This window comes from Narcine bancroftii, chromosome 1 (genome assembly GCF_036971445.1).
Source record: "Narcine bancroftii isolate sNarBan1 chromosome 1, sNarBan1.hap1, whole genome shotgun sequence".
Classification (NCBI taxonomy): domain Eukaryota; kingdom Metazoa; phylum Chordata; class Chondrichthyes; order Torpediniformes; family Narcinidae; genus Narcine; species Narcine bancroftii.
In genome coordinates this window covers 159376266-159396210 of record NC_091469.1, presented here as the reverse complement: position 1 = coordinate 159396210, position 19945 = coordinate 159376266, and the positions used below count along the sequence as shown (strand labels likewise).

At 48.2% G+C, this 19945-nt stretch overlaps 1 protein-coding gene across 2 annotated transcripts in view; it reads right to left on the bottom strand.

Annotated features, from left to right (window-relative positions):
• Nucleotides 1-19945, bottom strand: part of LOC138765566 (uncharacterized) — a 39798-nt gene that overhangs the window by 9508 nt on the left and 10345 nt on the right. The window contains exons 2-5 of one of the 2 annotated variants that reach the window (XM_069942591.1): nt 16473-16856; nt 13690-14085; nt 11593-11976; nt 5346-5739 (exon numbers count right to left, since the gene is read on the bottom strand). In XM_069942591.1, the coding sequence (XP_069798692.1) occupies nt 5543-5739; nt 11593-11976; nt 13690-14085; nt 16473-16856 (1361 nt within the window). In that variant the 3' untranslated portion in view covers nt 5346-5542. The remainder of the gene's footprint in view (nt 1-5345; nt 5740-11592; nt 11977-13689; nt 14086-16472; nt 16857-19945) is intronic. The other variant, XM_069942592.1, reaches the window with a different exon arrangement.

Genomic DNA, 19945 nt, shown 5'->3' with positions numbered 1-19945 from the left:
CATGCTGCTGTTACATGTCCTACCCAGTCTCTCTTTAGTTTGTTATGTTCCACTTCAGTTAGATGCGTTTTTTGCACAAATGCTATATCTTTTTTTTTTCAGTAAATTTAGTAGCCTCTTCCTTTTAATTTGGTTATGTATTCCATTAATGTTTATAGTCATATAGTTCAACATGGCCATCTTATATCTTGTTTACACCTCTTTTCCTCCTCCTCACCACCTCCATCCCCCTTTTTCCCATTTTTGTCTTTTAGTTTTCATTTTTTAAACTCAATGTATCACAACACATTTAAAACATGAAATACTCTGACAATCCCCACAACCAATAACACCTTGACCCCAAATGAACCCCCCCTCTCTGAGTTTCCCCTTATCCCTTGCCAGGCAACCACAACTCCCCTTTCCATTTGGTTTGCGATCTTGCTCGCAAGCATCAACTGATTTCACAATGACGGTTATTCTCTCCCCCCAGCCCCCCCAAGAAAACATTATCTTTTTATACATATTACAAAGCTCTCTCTCTTTTCCCCCTTCTTCCTTCCTTCCCTTCTCTTTTCCATCTTTAGTTCTTTACATATACATTATTTTTACTTTATATTTTTACATCTTTATATATACTTTATCACCGTTCTTCTTTCATGTTACATTTCTTCATCTCTTCTTCTGCCCTGCAAATGTTCTGTGAATTCTTGCACTTTCTCCGGATCCGAGAACAGCCTGTTTTGCTCCCCAGGTATAAATACTTTAAGCACGGCTGGATGTCTTAACATGAATTTATAGCCTTTCTTCCATAAAATCGTTTTCGCCGTATTAAATTCCTTCCTCTTCTTTAAGAGTTCAAAACTTGTCCAGGTAAAAAAATATTTTTTGTTCCTTATATTCCAATGGCTTATTATCTTCTCTAATTTTATTCCTTGCCCGCTCCAGTATATTTTCTCTTGTTGTATATCTTAAAAATGTTACTAAGATGGATCTTGGTTTTTGATGTGTCTGTGGTTTCGGAGCTAATACTCTGTGTTCCCTTTCTATTTCCATTTCTTCCTGCATTTCTGTCGTTCCCAGGACCTTCGGGATCCATCCTTTTATAAATTCCTTCATGTCTGTGCCTTCTTCACCCTCCTTCAGGCCCACTATTTTTACGTTGTTTCTCCTACTATAATTTTCCAACATATCAATTTTCTGAGATAACAACTTTTGTGTCTAACTTTTTTGTCACTTTCTTCCAATTTTTCTCTTTACTTCCATTTCTAGAGACGTTTCCCGCTCTTCCACATGCTTTTCCCTATTTCTGTCATGACCAGTTCTAAACTTTGCATTTTATCTTATGCTCTTTTCATTTTTCTTTTAACTGCACTAAATTCTAATGACAACCATTCTTTTAATGCTCTCATTTGTTCTCGAAAAAAAACTTTATCTATATTCTGTCCATCTGTTTTACCTTCTATTTCCCTGTGAAGATCTTGGTCTTCTTCCTCCTCTTCTTCTGTGTCTGTACCTGTGTTTGGGTCTTCTTCTTCTCTTCTTTGTATCTGTGTCTCTTCTGATTTTCCTGATGAGTTGCTTGTCTCACTTTGTTGAGCCTCTTCTTGCTGGACCTCTTGCTGTTGGGCCTCTGGTCACGGGCCATCTGTCTGTTGGGCCTCCTGCTGTTGATTCTCTTGTTGTCAGCCACCCTGCCACCGTTCTCCCTCTTCCGGCTCCTCGATCTTTTCCTCGCCGTTATTTTGTTCCTCCAGCTGAGCGCCCTGATGCCGGGCTTCTCTCAGCTGGTCACGTTGTAGCTGCCCGCTCCTCAGCTGAGCCCCCCCTCCCCCCCTCCTGCTGGTGTTCACTTTATCCTATGATTGCGCACTTTTGTTTGGCTCAAAAAGCCAGTTTTGGAGTCCACCGGTCGGGAGGTCACGATTTCGCAGGGCACTCACCAACCTCAGAGATCAGCTGCTCTTCACCACTGTAGCTCCCTGCCCCTGCGTGCAGGTAAGGCCTTCTTCTTTCTTCTCCAATGATTTTCCTTCTTTTTTCCCATTGATCATACTTTCTCTTTTTTTGGTGCCATCTTCTTGTTCTTCTCTGTAACTTTATCTTCTATTTCTTGAGTTTTATATTCGTTGAGCTCTGTCTTTTCCAATTTTTTATTCTTTTTTTCTGGAGAGGGCTGGTTCAAACCAACTGGCCACTACTCCATCACGTGACTCCCCCTTGTTCAGTTTTTTTTCAGTAAGTTGCCAAGAAGGTAGATGAAGGAAATGTTCCACAAGGGAGGTTAGTTCAGACAGTTCAGGCACTAGTGTTTGGGGATATGTTAGAATAGTAATGAAAAAAATTGTGTTTAAAAGAGAGATTGTGGGGGTTTTATGTAGGTCACTTCACAAACAGTAACACATCACAAAAGACATCTCATTTCAAATGCAAGAGCTTTGCTGAAGCTGGATGCTGAGGCTCCGGTTGACTTTGCAGAAGCAATGAAGATGCTGATCTATTGTGTACGGGTGATAAAGTCCAGGCTCAGAGATACAGATAAGATCTTTCGGCAATTGGGTTTGGAGCCCTGGAAGAGGTCGTATGGTTTTTACCAGTAGAGAGAGAATAAAGAAACAGGTGATTTCTTTTTGTGTGAGAGAGAGAGAGGTCAGTTCCACAGTAGCAGTTGAGGCTGCAAAATGGCAAGCTGGCAGCTTGTTGAAAACCCTATTTTGAAGACAGGTTGTGAGTTGTGAGTTCAGCCTGTTCAAAACCCTTGTTGACCTTACAAGATGAAATGGCTGGCTAGAGTGTTTTTCATGAAATAAGGGAAACAAGAGGAACTCTGTGCTGACCTGGAAGAAGAGGTTATCACCTAGAAAATCCATGATGTGGCAGTTACTTCAGCAAGACATTGAAGTGACTGATTAGAGGAAATCTGTTCGTGTGTGTCCAACGAGCAACAAATCTCTCTCTGAAAGCAACGAGAACATTCCTGAGCAGTAACCATTTAACTTTAAGCACCAGAGCCTGGTGAAGATTCATAAATGTATAGGTCTGTGCACAGTATGAGAATTGCCTGATACCGGTGAACTTGGAGAAGTGAAAAGAGAATGATTGAACATTGAAACAAAGAACTTTCCTGAATGCAAACACATTACATACATGTGCACTTAGAATTAGAAGGGGTTTAAGGTAATAGGAATAAGTTAAAATTTGACCCTCTTTTTATGTTTAAAAGAAATTTAAGTAACCATTATCTTGGTGAATTTCTACTGCTGCTGGGTTTTGGGGCCCTCTAGGCTCATAACACTACGTGTACATAGAGTGGTTGTAAACTGGATTCGAAATTGTCTGTGGGGGAGAAAATCGAGTGCCCGTGGATCATTGCTTCTCAAACCGGAGGCCGGTGACGAGTGGTGTGCCTCAGGAATCTGTGTTGGGATAACAATGATCTGGATGATAACGTGGTAAATTGGATCAGCAAGTTTGTCGATGACTCAAAGATAGGAGGCATTATGGACAGTGAGGAAGGTTTTCAAAGCTGGAAGAAGGATCTGGACCAGCTGGGAAACTGGGCCAGTAAATGGATGATGGAGTTTAATGCAGACAAGTGTGAGGTGTTGAATTTTGGAAGAGCAAATCCAGAAAGGACATTCACTGTAAATGATCAGGCACTGAGCAGTGTGGAGGAGGAAAGGGACCTGGGGATACAGGTACATTGTTCCCTGAAGGGGGTGTCACATGTGGACAGGGTTGTAAAGGAAGCTTTTGGCATCTGGCCTTTATAAATCTAAGTATTGAGGATAAGAGTTGGGATGTTGTGTTGAAGTTATTTAAGACATTGGTGAGGCCAAATTTGGAATATTGTGTGCAGTTCTGGTTGCCTAGCAACAGGAAGGCTATCAATAAGATTGAAAGTGCAGAAAAGATTTACTAGGATGTTGCTGAGTCTTCAGGAGTTGAGTTACAGGGAAAGATTAAACAGGTTTGGATTTTATTCCTTGGAATGAAGAAGAATAAGTGGAGATTTAATCAAGGTTTACAAAATTATGAAGGGTATAGTCCGAGTAAATGGGAGAAGGCTCTTTCCACTTAGATTAGGAGAGAGAAATACGAGAGGACATGGCTTTAGGGTGAAAGGGGAAAAGTTTAGGGGGAACAGAGGGTGGTGGAATGTTGAATGAGTAGTGGTAAATGTGGCCTCAATTTAAGAATTATTTGGGCAGGTACATGGATGGGTGAGGTATGGAGGGATATAGACTGGGTGCAGGTTAGTGGAACTGGAAGGGCTGAAGGGCCTGTTTCTGTTCTGTAATGTTCTATGACCTCTGAAGGTTCACAAGTGAAGTGTTGTTTCACTTGGAGGTGGAGAGATGAGCCAAGACCCTACATGGAGTCCTCTTTCCTTCCCTCACCCTTTGCGCGAGATGTGTACCTCGTGATCGCTGCCAGTCCCATGGCCCTTGCTGCACAGTTACCAGTCCACACATGTTAGGGGGCCAAGGCTCCACTAAACTGTGACACCTTCCCATAGTCAGTGTGAGTGAATGAGGGTCCAAGGTCAAGGTGGTGTGAGGAAGCAGACTGTGGGTGCTTGAATCCAGAGCAACAAACAATCTGCTGGGGAAACTCAATGGGTCGAGCAGCATTCGTGGAAGAGAGAGAACAGTGGATGGACCAGTGAGAGGCTCAGTGGCTGAGGAACCCACACAGGATGCGGGCAACTTGTGGTTGGGGGACCTGCATGGGTTGCTGGAGACTGGAACAAGATATTGGAACCTGGATTCGAGAGGGTGCTGAGGGCAAGAAGGGCTCCCAAAAGGCCTCGGGTGCTGAAGGCTTCCTGATTGGGTCAGGAGTTTGGATCTGGAGCTTGGGTTGTCGATGGATCGAACAGGAGTCTGTGTGGCTGCAGAGGCTGCGGGAGGGTTGGAGATAATCCACAGACACTCAGCGACTCTGAAGGGACTCTCCATTGCTTCTTCCCTTCATGTGACACTAATGGCCACTCTTTGCCTTACAGAAAGCAATTTCATGTAATATTACATGTTCTGTAACATTACATGACAATAAAGGAATCTTAAATAATCAAGTCAAGGTGGGAGGGGTTGGGCAGGAGCCATTGAGGGATTGGTGGATCAGGTTGACAGACAGAGGCCGTTGATTGGCAGGTGCCGGACAAGAGGTGAAACAAATTGTGTGTTAGTCGGAGTCCGGGAAGTTGGTCGAAGTCTGGCAACGACAGATCTGACCTTCAGCTCAAGATTTTGGATATGGGGCGTGGGTGCAGCTAAATGCCTGGCGTGTCCCAGCCTGTGACAGACTCTCCACCCCGCCCTCCCCCTCACCACACACTGGAGAAAGTGACAAAGGTTTCTTACCAGGAGAGACCACCAAGTGGGCCTCGCATTGGGTCAGATGAATAAACGAGGTCTTCAGGGGACCATAAATTCCCTTTGGATAATGGAAATTAGCTGGTTTACTGGACTCCACCAGACACAGGTATCTGCCACTTTCTCGCACACTCAGCTGGTTTATCCGGGTTGAGGCATCTCCATGTTCGGGGTCCCCGACGAGCTCATAACTCGATATTGCTTTCTGCCACCCACGATCCACCAGATCTCTGCCTGAATGTGACGATGTGCCGATAGGGATCCTTCACCATCCAGGTGACCGTGTGCAGGGTGAGGTCAGACAGAGGCCATTTGAACACACAGGGTAAGGTGACTGAATCTCCCTCAGTCCCACTCACCATTGAGCAATTCCCGTCAGGAGCTGAGGGAAGAACAGACACCAGAATATATCAGTCGACCCTCTCTGCCTTCACGGTCAATTCCTGCCAAAGTTTCCACCTTGTAAATAATAGTCATGGGAGCACAGAACAGTCCCTTCAGCCTGAATCACACTGACCCAGCTGGCATTCTGGGCCAGTCGCATTTGCCTGCATTTGGCCCATATCCTTCGAACCTTCTCATCCATTTGCCCGACCAAATGTCTTTGGGATGTTGCAATCGTGCTCATTTCTATAGGATCCTCTGGCAGCTCATTCCAGATACAAACAACTCTATTTTTTTAAATTGAGACATACAGTACGGTTACAGGCCCTTTCAGCCCACGAGCCCGTGCCACCCAATTAATCTACATCTCTTGGTATGTTTTGAAAGATGGGGAGGGGGTTAAACTGGAGCCTCCAGGGAAAACCCACATGGACACTGTAGCGCGTTGAATGACTCAAAGTCTTGTTGACTCAAACCAAGGCTTTTATTAGCAAAAGACTGGAGCGTAGTACATCGAGGTCGACTAGTCCAGACTGACCTGGGTCTGGTTAGCAGCAGCCCTTTATGACCTGCCAGTAGGCGTGGCTACAGCTCACAGCCAATCACTACTAATATATGTAAATATATACAAATATATACATTGGTGAGAGTATCCTATACTATTACATTCACCCCTTCTTTAAGAACTGACCCCTGGGGTGAGTTAAAAAAGGGCGGGGGGAATAGCATGCAGTGTTCATGGGTTGTAGCAGTCGGGAGGCCTGAATGTCCACGTGATCGCCGTGGCGCCGGGATTGGGGTAGCTGTTGGAGTATCATCACTGGGGTTCACACACAGTTTTGCCTAGTCCATGGTCATCGTTGGCTGTAGATTGGTACAAACTGCTGCCATTGTCATCTGTGAGGAGCTGCTGGTCTCGCTGTCCTGGCACCGTAACCTAGGGGAGGATTGGATGGAGGTTTGGGCTGGAACGTGACAACATCAGACCCAGCTTGGGCCGGGTCCCTTACCAAGACCGTGTCCTCCCATCTGTCCAGGTACTTGATATAAATGTAGTGTGGGTTCATGTTTAACAGTGTTACCCGGTCGACTGTGTGGTCGATTTTCGAGTACCAGATGTGATGTCTCAGTAGGACAGGTCCTGGGACCATCAGCCAAGCCGGTGTGGTCATTCCCGACTACGATTTCCGTGGGAACGAGAACATATGTTCGTGCAGGGTAGCACTGGTGACCTGATGGAGTGTTGGGCGTTTGGGAAGACGTCCTGCCAGCGAGTGGTGGGGAGGCCTTTAGAATGAAGGGAAAGCATGATCACTTTCCAGATGGTGGCATTCTCCCTTTCGACCTGCCCGTTACTGCGCAGGTTGTAGCTAGTGGTTCTGCTTGAAGCAATACCGTGCTCCAGAAGGTACTGCCACAGCTCCGCACTCATGAACGAGGACTCCGGTCACTATGGATGTAACTGGGGTACCCAAAAATGGTTAATATGCCATGCAGAGCGTTTATGACTGTGGAGGCGGTCATGTCCGGACAGGGAATACCGAACGGGAAGCGGGTGTACTCCTCGATTACTGTGAGGATGTAGGTATTATGGTTCGTTGATGGTGGGGGCTTCTTGGAGTCCACACTGAGTCATTCGAAGGGCCATGTTGCTTTAATGACATGGGTCCTCTCTGACCAGAAGAAGTTGGGCTTGCACTCAACGCATACTGGGCAGGCTCAGATCATGGAGTGGATCTCCTCGACCTTATGGGGCAGGTTGTGAGTTTTCACAGAGTGGGCGAACCTGGTGACCCCTGGGTGACAGAGCTCTTCATGGAGTCTCTGCAGCCTGTCCAGTTGTACACTGGTGCATGTCCCACAGGAAAGGGCATGGGACGGGTCATTAAGTTTGCCAGGCTGGTACAGAATATCGTAGTTGAAGGTAGAGAGTTCGATTCTCCACCTGGCGATCTTGTCGTTTTTGATCTTATCCTGATGGTTGCTGCTAAACATAAATGAGGCCACGCATTGGTCGGTCAGCAGTGTAAAGCGCCTGCCATGAGGTAGTGTCTCCAATGACAGAGGAATGTCGGCTTTCTGGGCCCTGGAAGGTCCGAGAAAAGAAGGCAACAGGCCTATCGGCCTGGTTTAAGGTGGCTGCCGGCGCAAAGCCAGATACATCACTCTCTTCCTGGAAGGGTATGGATCCGTCTATGGCGTGCAGAGTGGCTGCGGCGATGTCCAACTTGATGCGGTCGAAGGCCGCTCTGACTTCTGCTGACTGGGACTGTGGTCATGCCTTGTCAGCGTACTGTGGGACCCATTGGGTGTAGTAGGAAAAAGCCCCAGGCAGCGTTTGAGTGTCTTCTGGGTTTGGGGCGGTGGAAGGTCCATGAGAGGGCGCATGCGGTCGGGTCTGGCTTTACCATCCCGATTTCCACCACGCAACCTAGAATTGCGAGTCGAGTGGTCCGGAAGACACTCTTCTCGAAATTATAGGTCAGATTCAGCCATTTCGCTGTTTGGAAGTATTTGTCAAGGTTGGCGTCATGGTCCTGCGGATTGTGGCCACAGATGGTGACATTGTCTAGATTCGGGAATGTAGCTGTTAGGCCGTTCTGGTCTACCATCTGGTCCATCTCTCGCTGAAAGACCGCGACACCATTGTGACACCAAAGGGAATCCTGAGTAATTGATACAATGCCCGTTCACTTCGAAGGCCGCGAAAGGGCGGTCTTCCGTGCGGATCGGGAGCTGGTGGTAGGCTGACCGGAGATCGATGGTGGAAAACACACGGTATTGGGTGATCTGATTCATCACATCCGTGATTCGCGGAAGAGGGTAAGGATCCAAAAGCGTGAAGTGGTTGACAGTTTGGCTGTAGTCAACCACCATCCGCAGCTTCTCCCCGTTCTTCACCACTACCACCTGCGCCCTCCTGGGACTTGCGCTGGGCTCAACGATGCCCTCGTCCAGCCATCTGCACACCTCACTTTTAATAAATTTCCTGTCCCCAAAACTGTACTGCCACATTTAGTGGTGATCGGTTTCCAGCCAGGGGTGAGGTTAGTGAAGAGTGCTGGAGGAGCGACCAGGGGGGTGGAGAGGCTGCAAGTGGAGTGTCGGAGTGCGGGTATTGGCATGGGGTGACACTGGCAGGAGGTATCCAGAGTGGAGTGGTGGTGGCAGACAGAGAGTGGGACGTGAAGACCCCCGTAATGCAGTGACACCGATTGAAAATGGCATTGAAAATCCAACCCCAACAATACAGGAGCACACAGCTGAGACAGGATTAGTAACTTAAAACCAATATATCTGATGCCCTGAACTTTCAGGATCTCCTCACAATACCCCTTGGTGTCCGTTGAGTGGGCTTTTGTGGCCAGTGAAATCTTCTGGTCTGTCGGGTGTACTGCTAGCGCGCATTGTTGGACCAGGTCCTGGTGAAGGAAGATCTCTTTCGAACCTGAATCAAATAGACAGTTTGCTGTTCACCTTAATCATTTCCATAGCCTTGGCAGGGGGGTTTTGCTGGTCCTGGTTTTAATGTCACTGATGCAGCAACTGATACAGGGAGTGGGGCTGCAGTCTGTGTTGGTGACGGTGGAGGCTGGTGTGATGACATCACTCGTCGCTGGCGAGGCCGTCCAGTGTATCCTCGCGTCGCTGGAGTGGGGGTGAAGTGTCATGGGGCCTTGGCCTGGTGCGTGCTAAGCTCATGCGGTGATTTCATCAGCGTGGGCGGGTTGACGGTGGTGAGTTGCAGAGACGGTAGCATTCGGCCGGAGTCAGCGGCAAGCTGCAGAGGTGGCAATACTCGCTGTGCAGGCTGGCCGACGGGGTCTTCCTGTGCCGGGACACGGTCAGAGTCGTCGAGCTGTGGAGGCGCCGGCCGTCGCTGTGTAGGCAATTTGGGGCCTGCTTGCGCGAAGGTCCTGTTGGGTGGGGGGGGGCCATGTCGGGGATCAGCATCACAGCGGCGAGAGTGGAGCGTGGCGTCATAGTGGCGAGGGTGGAGCGTTGCGGGGCGGATCTTTCCGCATGTGATGCTTGTGTCATGACATCAAGTGTTGCCATGCGATGCATTCCTCGCTCTCATTGAATGAGAGTTCTGAGGACAAGTAATTTGAATTTGGGGAAGGCAATTGGGACTCGCACATCGGTCCTTCCTTGAAGGGCATAGGGATCAACTATGCTTCTCCCTCTCACAGAAATAGCACTTTGGGGCTGCGTCGAGTAGTGTGGTGGCGGCGGCGAGGCCATCACCGGGGCGTGGGGAGCCTGGGCTAAACGCTGGCATTCTACTCACATCGTAACGGGGGGCCTAGCCCTGTGTGTAGTCATCCAGCAATTTGAATGGTCTCCACCAAGCTGTCTCCCCCATACTCCAGCAATTGTTGCCTCACTTCATTGGATCGGACCCCAGCCACATATACATCCCGGATGAGGTCGTCGGCGATTCCGGCCACCATCTTGTTTGTGCATGCACAAGCTCTACCCAGTAACCTCAGTGCCTGGAGGCAGGTTCTGCAGGACTCACCGGTTTACCTACTGGTCGCTAGCATATGCTTGGCATAGACCTTATTCACAGGCCACTCGTAGAGTCCCCTCAGCACATTCATGGCATCCTGGATGTTTTTGTAGGCCACCGTGGACACCACGGACATCAGGGTTACCAGTATATTTGTGTCTTCCGCCACGATGGGGTCTGATCTCTGCAGGTTTGCCTCGAAGCACCTCACCCAGTGCCTGAAATCACTCTGGGCAGTAGCTGACTGCGGGTCGATGCTGAGGCATTTTGCTCGCAGCATTCTCTCCATCCGTTGAAACTTTTGCAAATAAAATTGTAGTGCGTCGAATGACTCAAAGACTTTTTGAATCAAACCAAGGCTATTATTAACAAAAGACTGGAGCGCAATACATCGAGGTCGTCCAGTCCAGACTGACCTGGGTCTGGGTAGAAGCATCCCTTTATGACCTGCCAGTGGGTGTGGCTACGGCTCTCAGCCAATCACTACTAATATATGTAAATATATACAAATATATACATTGGTGATAGTATCCTGTAATATTACAGACAAGGGGAGAACGTACAAACTCCTTACAGACAATGTGGGATTTGCACCCTGGTCCCGATCGTCAGTGCTGTAAAGACATTGCGCTGACCACTACACAGATCATGCCATCCACCTCTGTGTGAAAAGATGGCTGTCAGATCCCTCTTGTGTCTTTCCCTTCTTACCTCAAACTAAGGCCCTCTGGGTTCAGGATCATCTACCTTGGGGACAAATCTGTGAGCATTCACTTCATCCAGGTTCATCATCTTCCTACGCTCCAGGAAGGAAAGACCCAGCCTATCCCAGCTCCCCTTTTACTCAACCCTTCCAGTCCTAGCAACATCCTGGTCAATCTCCTCTGCCCCCTCTCCATAGCTTCCACATCCTTTCTGTAATGCTGTGACCAGAACTGAACACAATATTCTGGCAGTGCAGGAGGCCAGAGACAGACAGGTCAGTGCAGGGGGGGGAAGGGAATTGAAATGATTGGCCACTGGGAGCTCCTTGCTGTGGCAGTGAAGGTGCTCAACGGTCGGTATCCAGTCTCTCCGATGTAAAAGTGACCACAACAGGAGCACCAGATGCAGTAGGTGACCCCTGCAGACTCACAAGTGAAGTGTTGCTTCATTTGGAAGGACAATTTGTAGCCCCGAATGTTGGGGGTCTCAACTCAAGCATGTGCAGACTTGGGTTGTGAATGACCATGTTGAATTATCCTGCTTTATGTCACTTGTAAGTTTTGAAAACAATATGATTAGTTGGGGGAGGAGTGAAGACTGTGACGCACTGCAGCAGGTGGGGTCTTTGCTCACCTCTCACTGTCAGGTTTGTTGTAACTGCAGTTTGAATTTTACCGATGTTGAGCTCCACGTGGCACCGATACTGAGCTTCGTCCTCCCTGTTCAGATGATCCACCATGACCGAGGCATCCCTCTGGCTCATGTTCCCCACGAACCTGAATCGACCCCCTTCGACCTCCTGTGTTGCCCGATCACATCGGTAGGGTCCAAGGTCGGGATATGTACAGTTAAACACAAGTTGATTTACTCCTAGATTAATCTTATACCACATCACGGTACCAGTGAGGGTCTGCTCCATGGGTGGGTGGGTGAAACTACATGGCAACACGGCGGATTCCCCTTCCACGGCTGTCACCATATCAGCACCAGACATTGTCCAACCGTTGTAGGAATAATCTGCAGGGAGAGAGGGGAGGGGTGATCAGTATTGGAAGAACTAGAGAAAACACTGTGAGTTTCAGGATGCAAACCTGCTTATTACATGTTGTCAGTTACTGCTAGGTCTGGTTGAGACATAAACACAGTAGAACAGGGGAGATACAGGCCAGGGTGTAAAGAATTATGGGAAGGGGTTTCTGCTGTAGTACGTACACAATATTAGCTTAAGCCATCCACAGCTGCAGAGCATAGCAGGACTCGAAGGAGATGGGCGTGTGAAGCAAGAGATATGGGGGATCAGAAAGCTGCTGGGAAGATCACTGAATTGTAAATCTCAGGAATTGCAAAGGACAGAAGTAGCAAAAACATTAGATTGTAAAAGTTAAAAAAAAAACATTTAAAACTACATTCAAAACTGTCCGTGGGCTCCCATCTAAAGGACAATATAAGCTGAGCAAGAATATTGTTTTCTGAGTAAGGTTCTGTGCAGGGAACGAGTTTCATTACTTACTCTTTTTTTCTTCTCCTCACTCCCACTAGCATAAAACAATAAAGAAGTAATTGTGCACAGGTGGATGAGGCAGGGAGGGAGAATGGGGTGGAGACTGGCAGAATCTGGTGAAGTTGATGTTAATGCCATGTGGCTGGAGAGTGCCCAGACAGAAATTAGGTGTTGCTCTTCCAATTCATGGGAGGTTTTGGTGGGATATCACAAGAGGCCATGGACAGACAAGTTGCCCTAATGGGCATCAGATTAGAAATGGTTGACCACTGGAAGATCAGTCTCCTACAGCTCTCTATCCCCTTCCCTCTCCATACACAGAGCCATCCCCCCTCTCCCTGTTTGCTGCTGTGTCCCCTTCCCTTATCCACCTATCACCACATGCCTGTGGGACTCTGCACCTCCTACTGCCCCATCCCCCCATCTCCACCAGCTCTCCACCCCATTCCCTCTCCATTCACAGAGCCCTCCCCCCTCTCCCTGTTTGCTGCTGTGTCCCTTTCACTTATCCACCTATCACCACATGCCTGTGGGACTCTGCACCTCCTACTGCCCCATCCCCCCATCTCCACCAGCTCTCCACCCCATTCCCTCTCCATTCACAGAGCCCTCCCCCCTCTCCCTGTTTGCTGCTGTGTCCCCTTCCCTTATCCACCTATCACCACATGCCTGTGGGACTCTGCACCTCCTACTGCCCCATCCCCCCATCTCCACCAGCTCTCCACCCCATTCCCTCTCCATTCACAGAGCCCTCCCCCCTCCCCCTGTTTGCTGCTGTGTCCCCTTCCCTTATCCACCTATCACCACATGCCTGTGGGACTCTGCACCTTCTACTGCCCCATCCCCCCATCTCCACCAGCTCTCCACCCCATTCCCTCTCCATTCACAGAGCCCTCCCCCCTCCCCCTGTTTGCTGCTGTGCCTCCCTCCCTTAGCCACCTATTACCTCCTGCCTGTGGGACTCTGTTCCCCCTCCGCCCCACCCCCACCATTTAGTTTGGGCACCTGCTAACATTTTGCTCATTCCTTGATAAAAATCTCAAGCCTGAAACGTAGGTTCTGTATCTTTGCTTGCATGAAGTCACTGTTCGACCTGCTGAGTTTTTGGCTGCGGTAAAGTTGGTTCCCATCCAGAGGAGCCCCATCCTCTGTCCCACCCTCTGTCCTGCCCTGGGACCCACCCTCTGTCCCATCCTCCCCATCACCACACACTGGCAATGGGTTCTTACCAGGAGAGACCAACAAGCGGGCCTCGCACTGGGACAGATGAATATAGGGGGTCTTCACTTGACCGTTAATTCCCTTTATATTATAGAAATAAGCTGGTTTCCTGGACTCCACTAGACACAGGTAGCCGTGATTGTCTCGCACACTCAGCTGGTTTATCCGGGTTGAGGCATCTCCATGTTTGGGGTCCCTGATGAGCTCGTATCGAGTTGCATCGCTTTCTGCCACCCACGATCCATCAGATCTGCGCCTGAATGTGACGACGAGCTGATAAGGATCCTTCACCATCCAGGTGATCGTGTGCAGGGTGAGGTCAGACAGAGGCCGTTGGAACACACAGGGTAAGGTGACTGAATCTCCCTCGGTCCCATTCACCACTGAACCCTTCCCGTCAGGAGCTGAGGGGAGGACAGACATCAAAATTTATCAGTCGACCCTCCCTGCCTTCACGATCAATTCCTGCCAAAATATCCACCTTGTAAAATAATAGTTATGGAGTTATAGAGCACAAAACAGGCCCTTCGGCCTGACTCCTTCATATTGACCCAGCTGGCATTCGGGGCCAGTCCCATTTGCCTGTATTTGACCCATATCCTTCAACCCTTCTCATCCGTTCGCCCCACCAAATGTCTTTAAGATGTTGCAATCGTGGCCATTTCTACAGGATCCGCTGGCAGCTCATTCCAGATGCAAACAACTCTATTTTAAAATTGAGATGTACAGCACGGTTACAGGCCCTATCAGCCCACGAGCCCGCGCTGCCCAATTCACCTACAACCCATGTTGTGTTTTGAAGGGTGGGTGGGTGGGGGGGGAATGGAACCTACAGGGAAACCCTCACGCGGACACGGGGAGAATGTGCAAACTCCTTACAAACAGCGTGGGATTCAAACCCTTGTCCCGATCACTGGTGCTGTAATGGTGTTGCGATGACTACTGTGTGAAAAGATGGCCGTCAGATCCATCTTGAGTGTTTCCCTTCTCACCTCAAAATAAGGCCCTCTGGATTCAGGATCGTCTACCTCGGGGACAAATCTGTGAGCTTTCATCCAGGTCCCTCATCTTCCTCCGCTCCAGGGAATAAAGACTCAACCTATCCAACCTTGCATTTTACTCAACCGTTCCAGTCCTGGCAACATCCTGGTCAATCACCTCTTCACCCTCTCCATAGCTTCCACATTCTTCCTGAAATGCAGTGACCAGAACTGAACACAATATTCGGTGTGTGGTCTAATCGGATATTTATCGAGCTGTGACATTACCTCATGACTCCTGAGCTCAATCCCCAACTAATAAAGGCCAATGTACCACAGGCCTTCTGAACGACCCCATCAACCTGCGGCTGGTCTCTGATGGACCAGATCCTGTCCAACTGCCGATGATGCTCCTCACTCGAGGAATTTGCATGAAGGGAACCCTGATGTGACCTGAGAGGGAAAATGGATCCTTGTCTCGGGAAAACACAGCAGGTCACGGAATATCAACAGGAAGTAAAAGGGAGCCAAAGGGTTGGGCCTGAGCCGTCCATTACCACCTGGATAAAATAGTGGGGTAGGAGAGGAGAGAGGAAGGGGCATGGGGAGGGGCACAGGCCAACAGGCAAAAGGTTATAGGTGGGTGGTGCAGCAAGGGTTGGTGTATTGGTTAGTGCAATGCTGTTACAGCGCCAGTGATCAGGATAAGGGATCGAATCCTGTGCTGTCTGTAAGGAGTTTGCATGTTCTCCCCGTATCTTCGTGGTTCTTCCCCGGGGCCTCCAGTTTCCTCGAACAATTCAAAAATGTACCAGGAGTGTAGGTTAATTGGGTGGCACGGACACATGGGCCAAAAGGGCCATTTACCACACTGTACATCTAAATTTAATTAAAAATTAAATTAACGAAAAAATGTTGGGAAGTGATAGGAGGAGGGGGGTTCCTCTCTGAATGGAGAGGGAAGGGGGTGGGGAACTATGGAAAGTAGACAGAGGGATGGGGAATGAGAAAGAGAGATGGGGTGGGGGGTGTTAACGGAAATTGGAGAAGTCGGCATTAACGCTGTCTGTTTGGAGGGGGCCCAGACGGAATATGAAGTGTTGTTCCACAAATTTGTGACTAGCTTTGGTCTGGCAGTGCACGAGGCCAGGGACAGACATGTCAGTGCGGGAGTGGGGAGGGGAATTGAAATGATTTGTCACTGGGTGCTCCTTGCTGTGGTAGTGAAGGTGCTCAACGGTCTTCATCCAGTCTCCCCGATGTAGAGGAGACCACAGCGGGAGCACCAGATGCAGTAGATGACCCCTGCAGATTCGCAAGTGAAGAGTTGCTTCATTGGGAAGAACTGTTTGTGGCCCCGAATGTTGGGGGTCTCAAGTCAAGCATATGCAGACTTGGGTTGTGAATGACCACGTCGAATTATCCTGCTTTATTTCACTTGTAAGTTTTGAAAACAATATGAACTCATGCAGGAAAGATAGGTATAGTGTCGGAAGATTGACGTATTGCACAGGTGGTTCCTTTGTTTAAAAGTGTTCAAGGAGCAAGCCTAGCAATTATCAGGCTGTAAGTTTAAAGTCAGTGGTAGGTAAGTTCATGGAAAATGTTCTTAGCGATACATTAGGAACACTCAACATGGGTTTGTGCATGGGAAGTCATGTTTGACCAAACTTGTTGAATTTTATTGGTGCGGACTAGAAGGGCCTAATGGCCTGTTTCCGTGCTGTAATTGTTATGTTATGTTATGTTATGATTAGTTGGGGGAAGAGTGAAGAGTGTGACCCAATGCAGCAGATGGGGTATTTTCTCACCTCTCACGATCAGGGTTATTGGAAACACAGTTTGAATTTTACCGATGTTGAGCTCCACGCGGCACCGATACCAAGCTCCGTCCTCCCGCCTCAGACGATCCATCATGACTGAGGCATCTCTCTGGCTTAGGTTCCCCACGAACGTGAATCGACCCCCTCCGACCTCCTGTGTTGCCGGATCATATTGGGAGGATCCAAGGTCAGAACATGTACAGTTAAACACAAGTTTATTTACTCCTGATTTAATCTTGTACCACATCACGGTTCCAGTGAGTGTCTGCTCCGTAGGTGGGTGGGTGAAACTACATGGCAAAACGGCGGAGGATCCTTCCACTGTTGACACAATATCAGCACCAGACATTGTCCAACCATTGTAGGAATAATCTGCAGGGAGAGAGGGGAGATGGATCAGTATTGGAAGAGGAGAAAACACCGGGAGTTTCAGGATGCGAATCTGTTCATCACACGTCGTCAGATGCTGCTGGATCTGGTTGAGAAATAAACACAGTAGAACAGGGGTGTAACAGGCTAGAGGGGCTCAGGGTGGTTATACCTACAACAGGGGAGATACAGGCTGGAGGGTCTCAGGGTGGTTATACTTACAATAGGGGACATACAGGCTGGAGGGGCTCAGGGCGGTTATATCTACAACAGGGGAGATACAGGCTGGAGTGGCACAGGGTGGTTATACCTACAACAGGGAAGATACAGGCTGAAGGGTCTCAGGGTGGTTATACTTACAATAGGGGACATACAGGCTGGAGGGGCTCAGGGCGGTTATATCTACAACAGGGGAGATACAGGCTGGAGGGGCACAGGGTGGTTATACCTACAACAGGGGAGATACAGGCTGGAGGGTCTCAGGGTGGTTATACTTACAATAGGGGACATACAGGCTGGAGGGGCTCAGGGCGGTTATATCTACAACAGGGGAGATACAGGCTGGAGGGGCACAGGGTGGTTATACCTACAACAGGGGAGATACATGATGGTGGGGCTCAGGGCAGTTATACCTACAACAGGGGACATACATGATGGAGGGGCTCAGGGCGGTTATACCTACAACAGGGGACATACAGGCTGGAGGGGCTCAGGGTGGTTATACCTACAACAGGGGAGATACAGGCTGGAGGAGCTCAGGGTAGTTATACCTACAACAGGGGGCGAATAGCAGGAAGGGGAAAGTGGATGAGGGAGTCACAGAGGGAATGATTCCCTATAGAAAGGGCAGGAGATGTGTCTGGTGATGGGATCATACCCACATATGTCTGACCTTGGCCTGATGGATGTCATACTAAGACCACCTGTAAACTGGAAAAGCAACACCTAATATTCCTTCTGGGTTCTCTCCAACCAGATGGCATTAATGTCAGCTTCTGCTAGCCCATTCCCCATTCTCCCTCCCTCCCCATCCCCCATCTCCTCCATCTCTCTTCCCCTTCCCTCTCCATTCACAGTCATCCCGCTCCTCCTGTTTGCTGCTGTGCCTCCCTCCCTTAGCCACCTTTTACCTCTTGCCTGTGGGACTCTGTGCCTCCTGCTGCCCCATCCCCCCATCTCTCCACCCCATTCCTTCTCCATTCACAGAGCCATCCCCCCGCCCCCTGTTTGCTGCAGTGCTCCCTCCCTTAGTCACCTATTACCTCCTGTCTGTGGGACTCTGCTCCCCCCCTACCCCTCCCCCACCATTTGGTTCAAGCACCTGCTGACATTTTGCTCATGCCTTGATGAAAATCTCAAGCCTGAAACGTAGTTTCTATATCTTTATATTTGCACCATAAATTCACTGTTTGACCTGCTGAGCTTTTAGCTGCGGGAAAGTTAGTTCACATGGCAGAGGCGTCTAGGACAACAGGACACAACTTCAGGATTGACGGGACCCATTTAAAACAGAGATTCAGAGGAATTTCTTTACCAAAACTTGGTGACGTCTGGAATTGCTACCATGGGAGGCTGTGGAGGCCAGGTCGTTAGGTGTATTTAAGGCAAAGATTGATTGACTCTCTGCCTTAAATAATCGACTGATCATGAAGAAAGAACATCAGCACCTCTACTTCCTCAGGAGTTTGCAGAAGTTTGGATTGACATCAGAAATCATGAAAAATTTGAGGGGCATAGCAAGATGGCGTAGGGAACAGACATGCCTTCCAGCCCTCTCCTGACTCTGATTTATTGTTTTGTCTTTAAGTGCCCGTTAAAGTTCTTTTAAAAGTTTATAAATAATAAGAGGTGCTGGATTAATACCTAATGGTTTATATGCAAAAAAAAAGGTAAAAGAAAACATCAACAGACTGTTAAAAAACTACATTTTCCGAAATTGTCTGAGACTACTTGTTTACAAGAAGCCAGGACTCAGCGTAGAATGGATCCAGAAGAAGACGTACAGAATTCGGCATTGAAACTCCGTTTTATACCGGTAAGGCTCTCTGAAGGTCGCACTCAGCAGCTTTCAGAACAAAGAGCTGGCCGGGTGCCAGTATTTCACACAATGGCCACTGTGAGTGCTGTTACTGAGACTTTGACAGTTGAGTCAGCTGGGGCGCCACCAGCTGGAGAGTTAAAGAGCTGTCATTCGACTGCTACAGTGGTGGCGCTGCAAAATGCATCCTCAATTACAACGGATTTTCCAGACATCGATTCAGTGAAGATGATTAAAGAGGTTTGGCTTAAAGATAATCCTGATCTTCAGTCTCCTGGCATTGCTGGGGGGACTTTGAGAGGGATTTTTATACGAAGTCAAACTGCTAGAAAAGATACTAAATTAAGGGAAGAGACAGAAGATCCCGTGGTCTCTAAGGAACAGCAAGACCCCATTATGGCTGAATCTACTTCTGTTGAAATGTCTGTTAAGGATCTTGAAGATAAGATATATTCTGTATCGAGTCACTTAGCTAATTTTGTGAACCTGTTTATTTCCAAGATTAATGCGATGGCGGAAGTCATTAATGGAGCTTTTAAGCTTGAAACCATTGAAAGATTTGAAATGTGTGATCAAGGTTTAGTCGATGCACAGGATCAACTGCAAGATGAAAATAGAATAATTGAAACATTGCAGATCCAAAATAAAAATTTAGCAAAAAAGGTTGATTATTTGGAGAATTAATCTAGATGGAACAACGTGAAAATTGTTGGTTTGCCAGAAGGCATAGAAGGACCAGATCCAACAAAATTTTTTACTGAATGGATTCCACGAGTGTTAGGACAGGATAAATTCCCTTAACGTTTAATACTGGAACGTGCTTATAGAGTTTTAAGAAGAAAATCTTTTTCAGGACAGAATCCAAGAGCTGTTTTGATCTGTTGTTTAAACTATTGTGACAGAGAGACAATTCTACGTACGGCTATTAGAAATGCCCAGCAAAATAGATCTCCTTTGATGGTTCAGAATAATCCTGTTTTCTTCTATCAAGATTTGAGTCAAGAAATTATGTTTCAACAACGCGAATTTAATTCTGTGAAAGAACGGTTGTGGA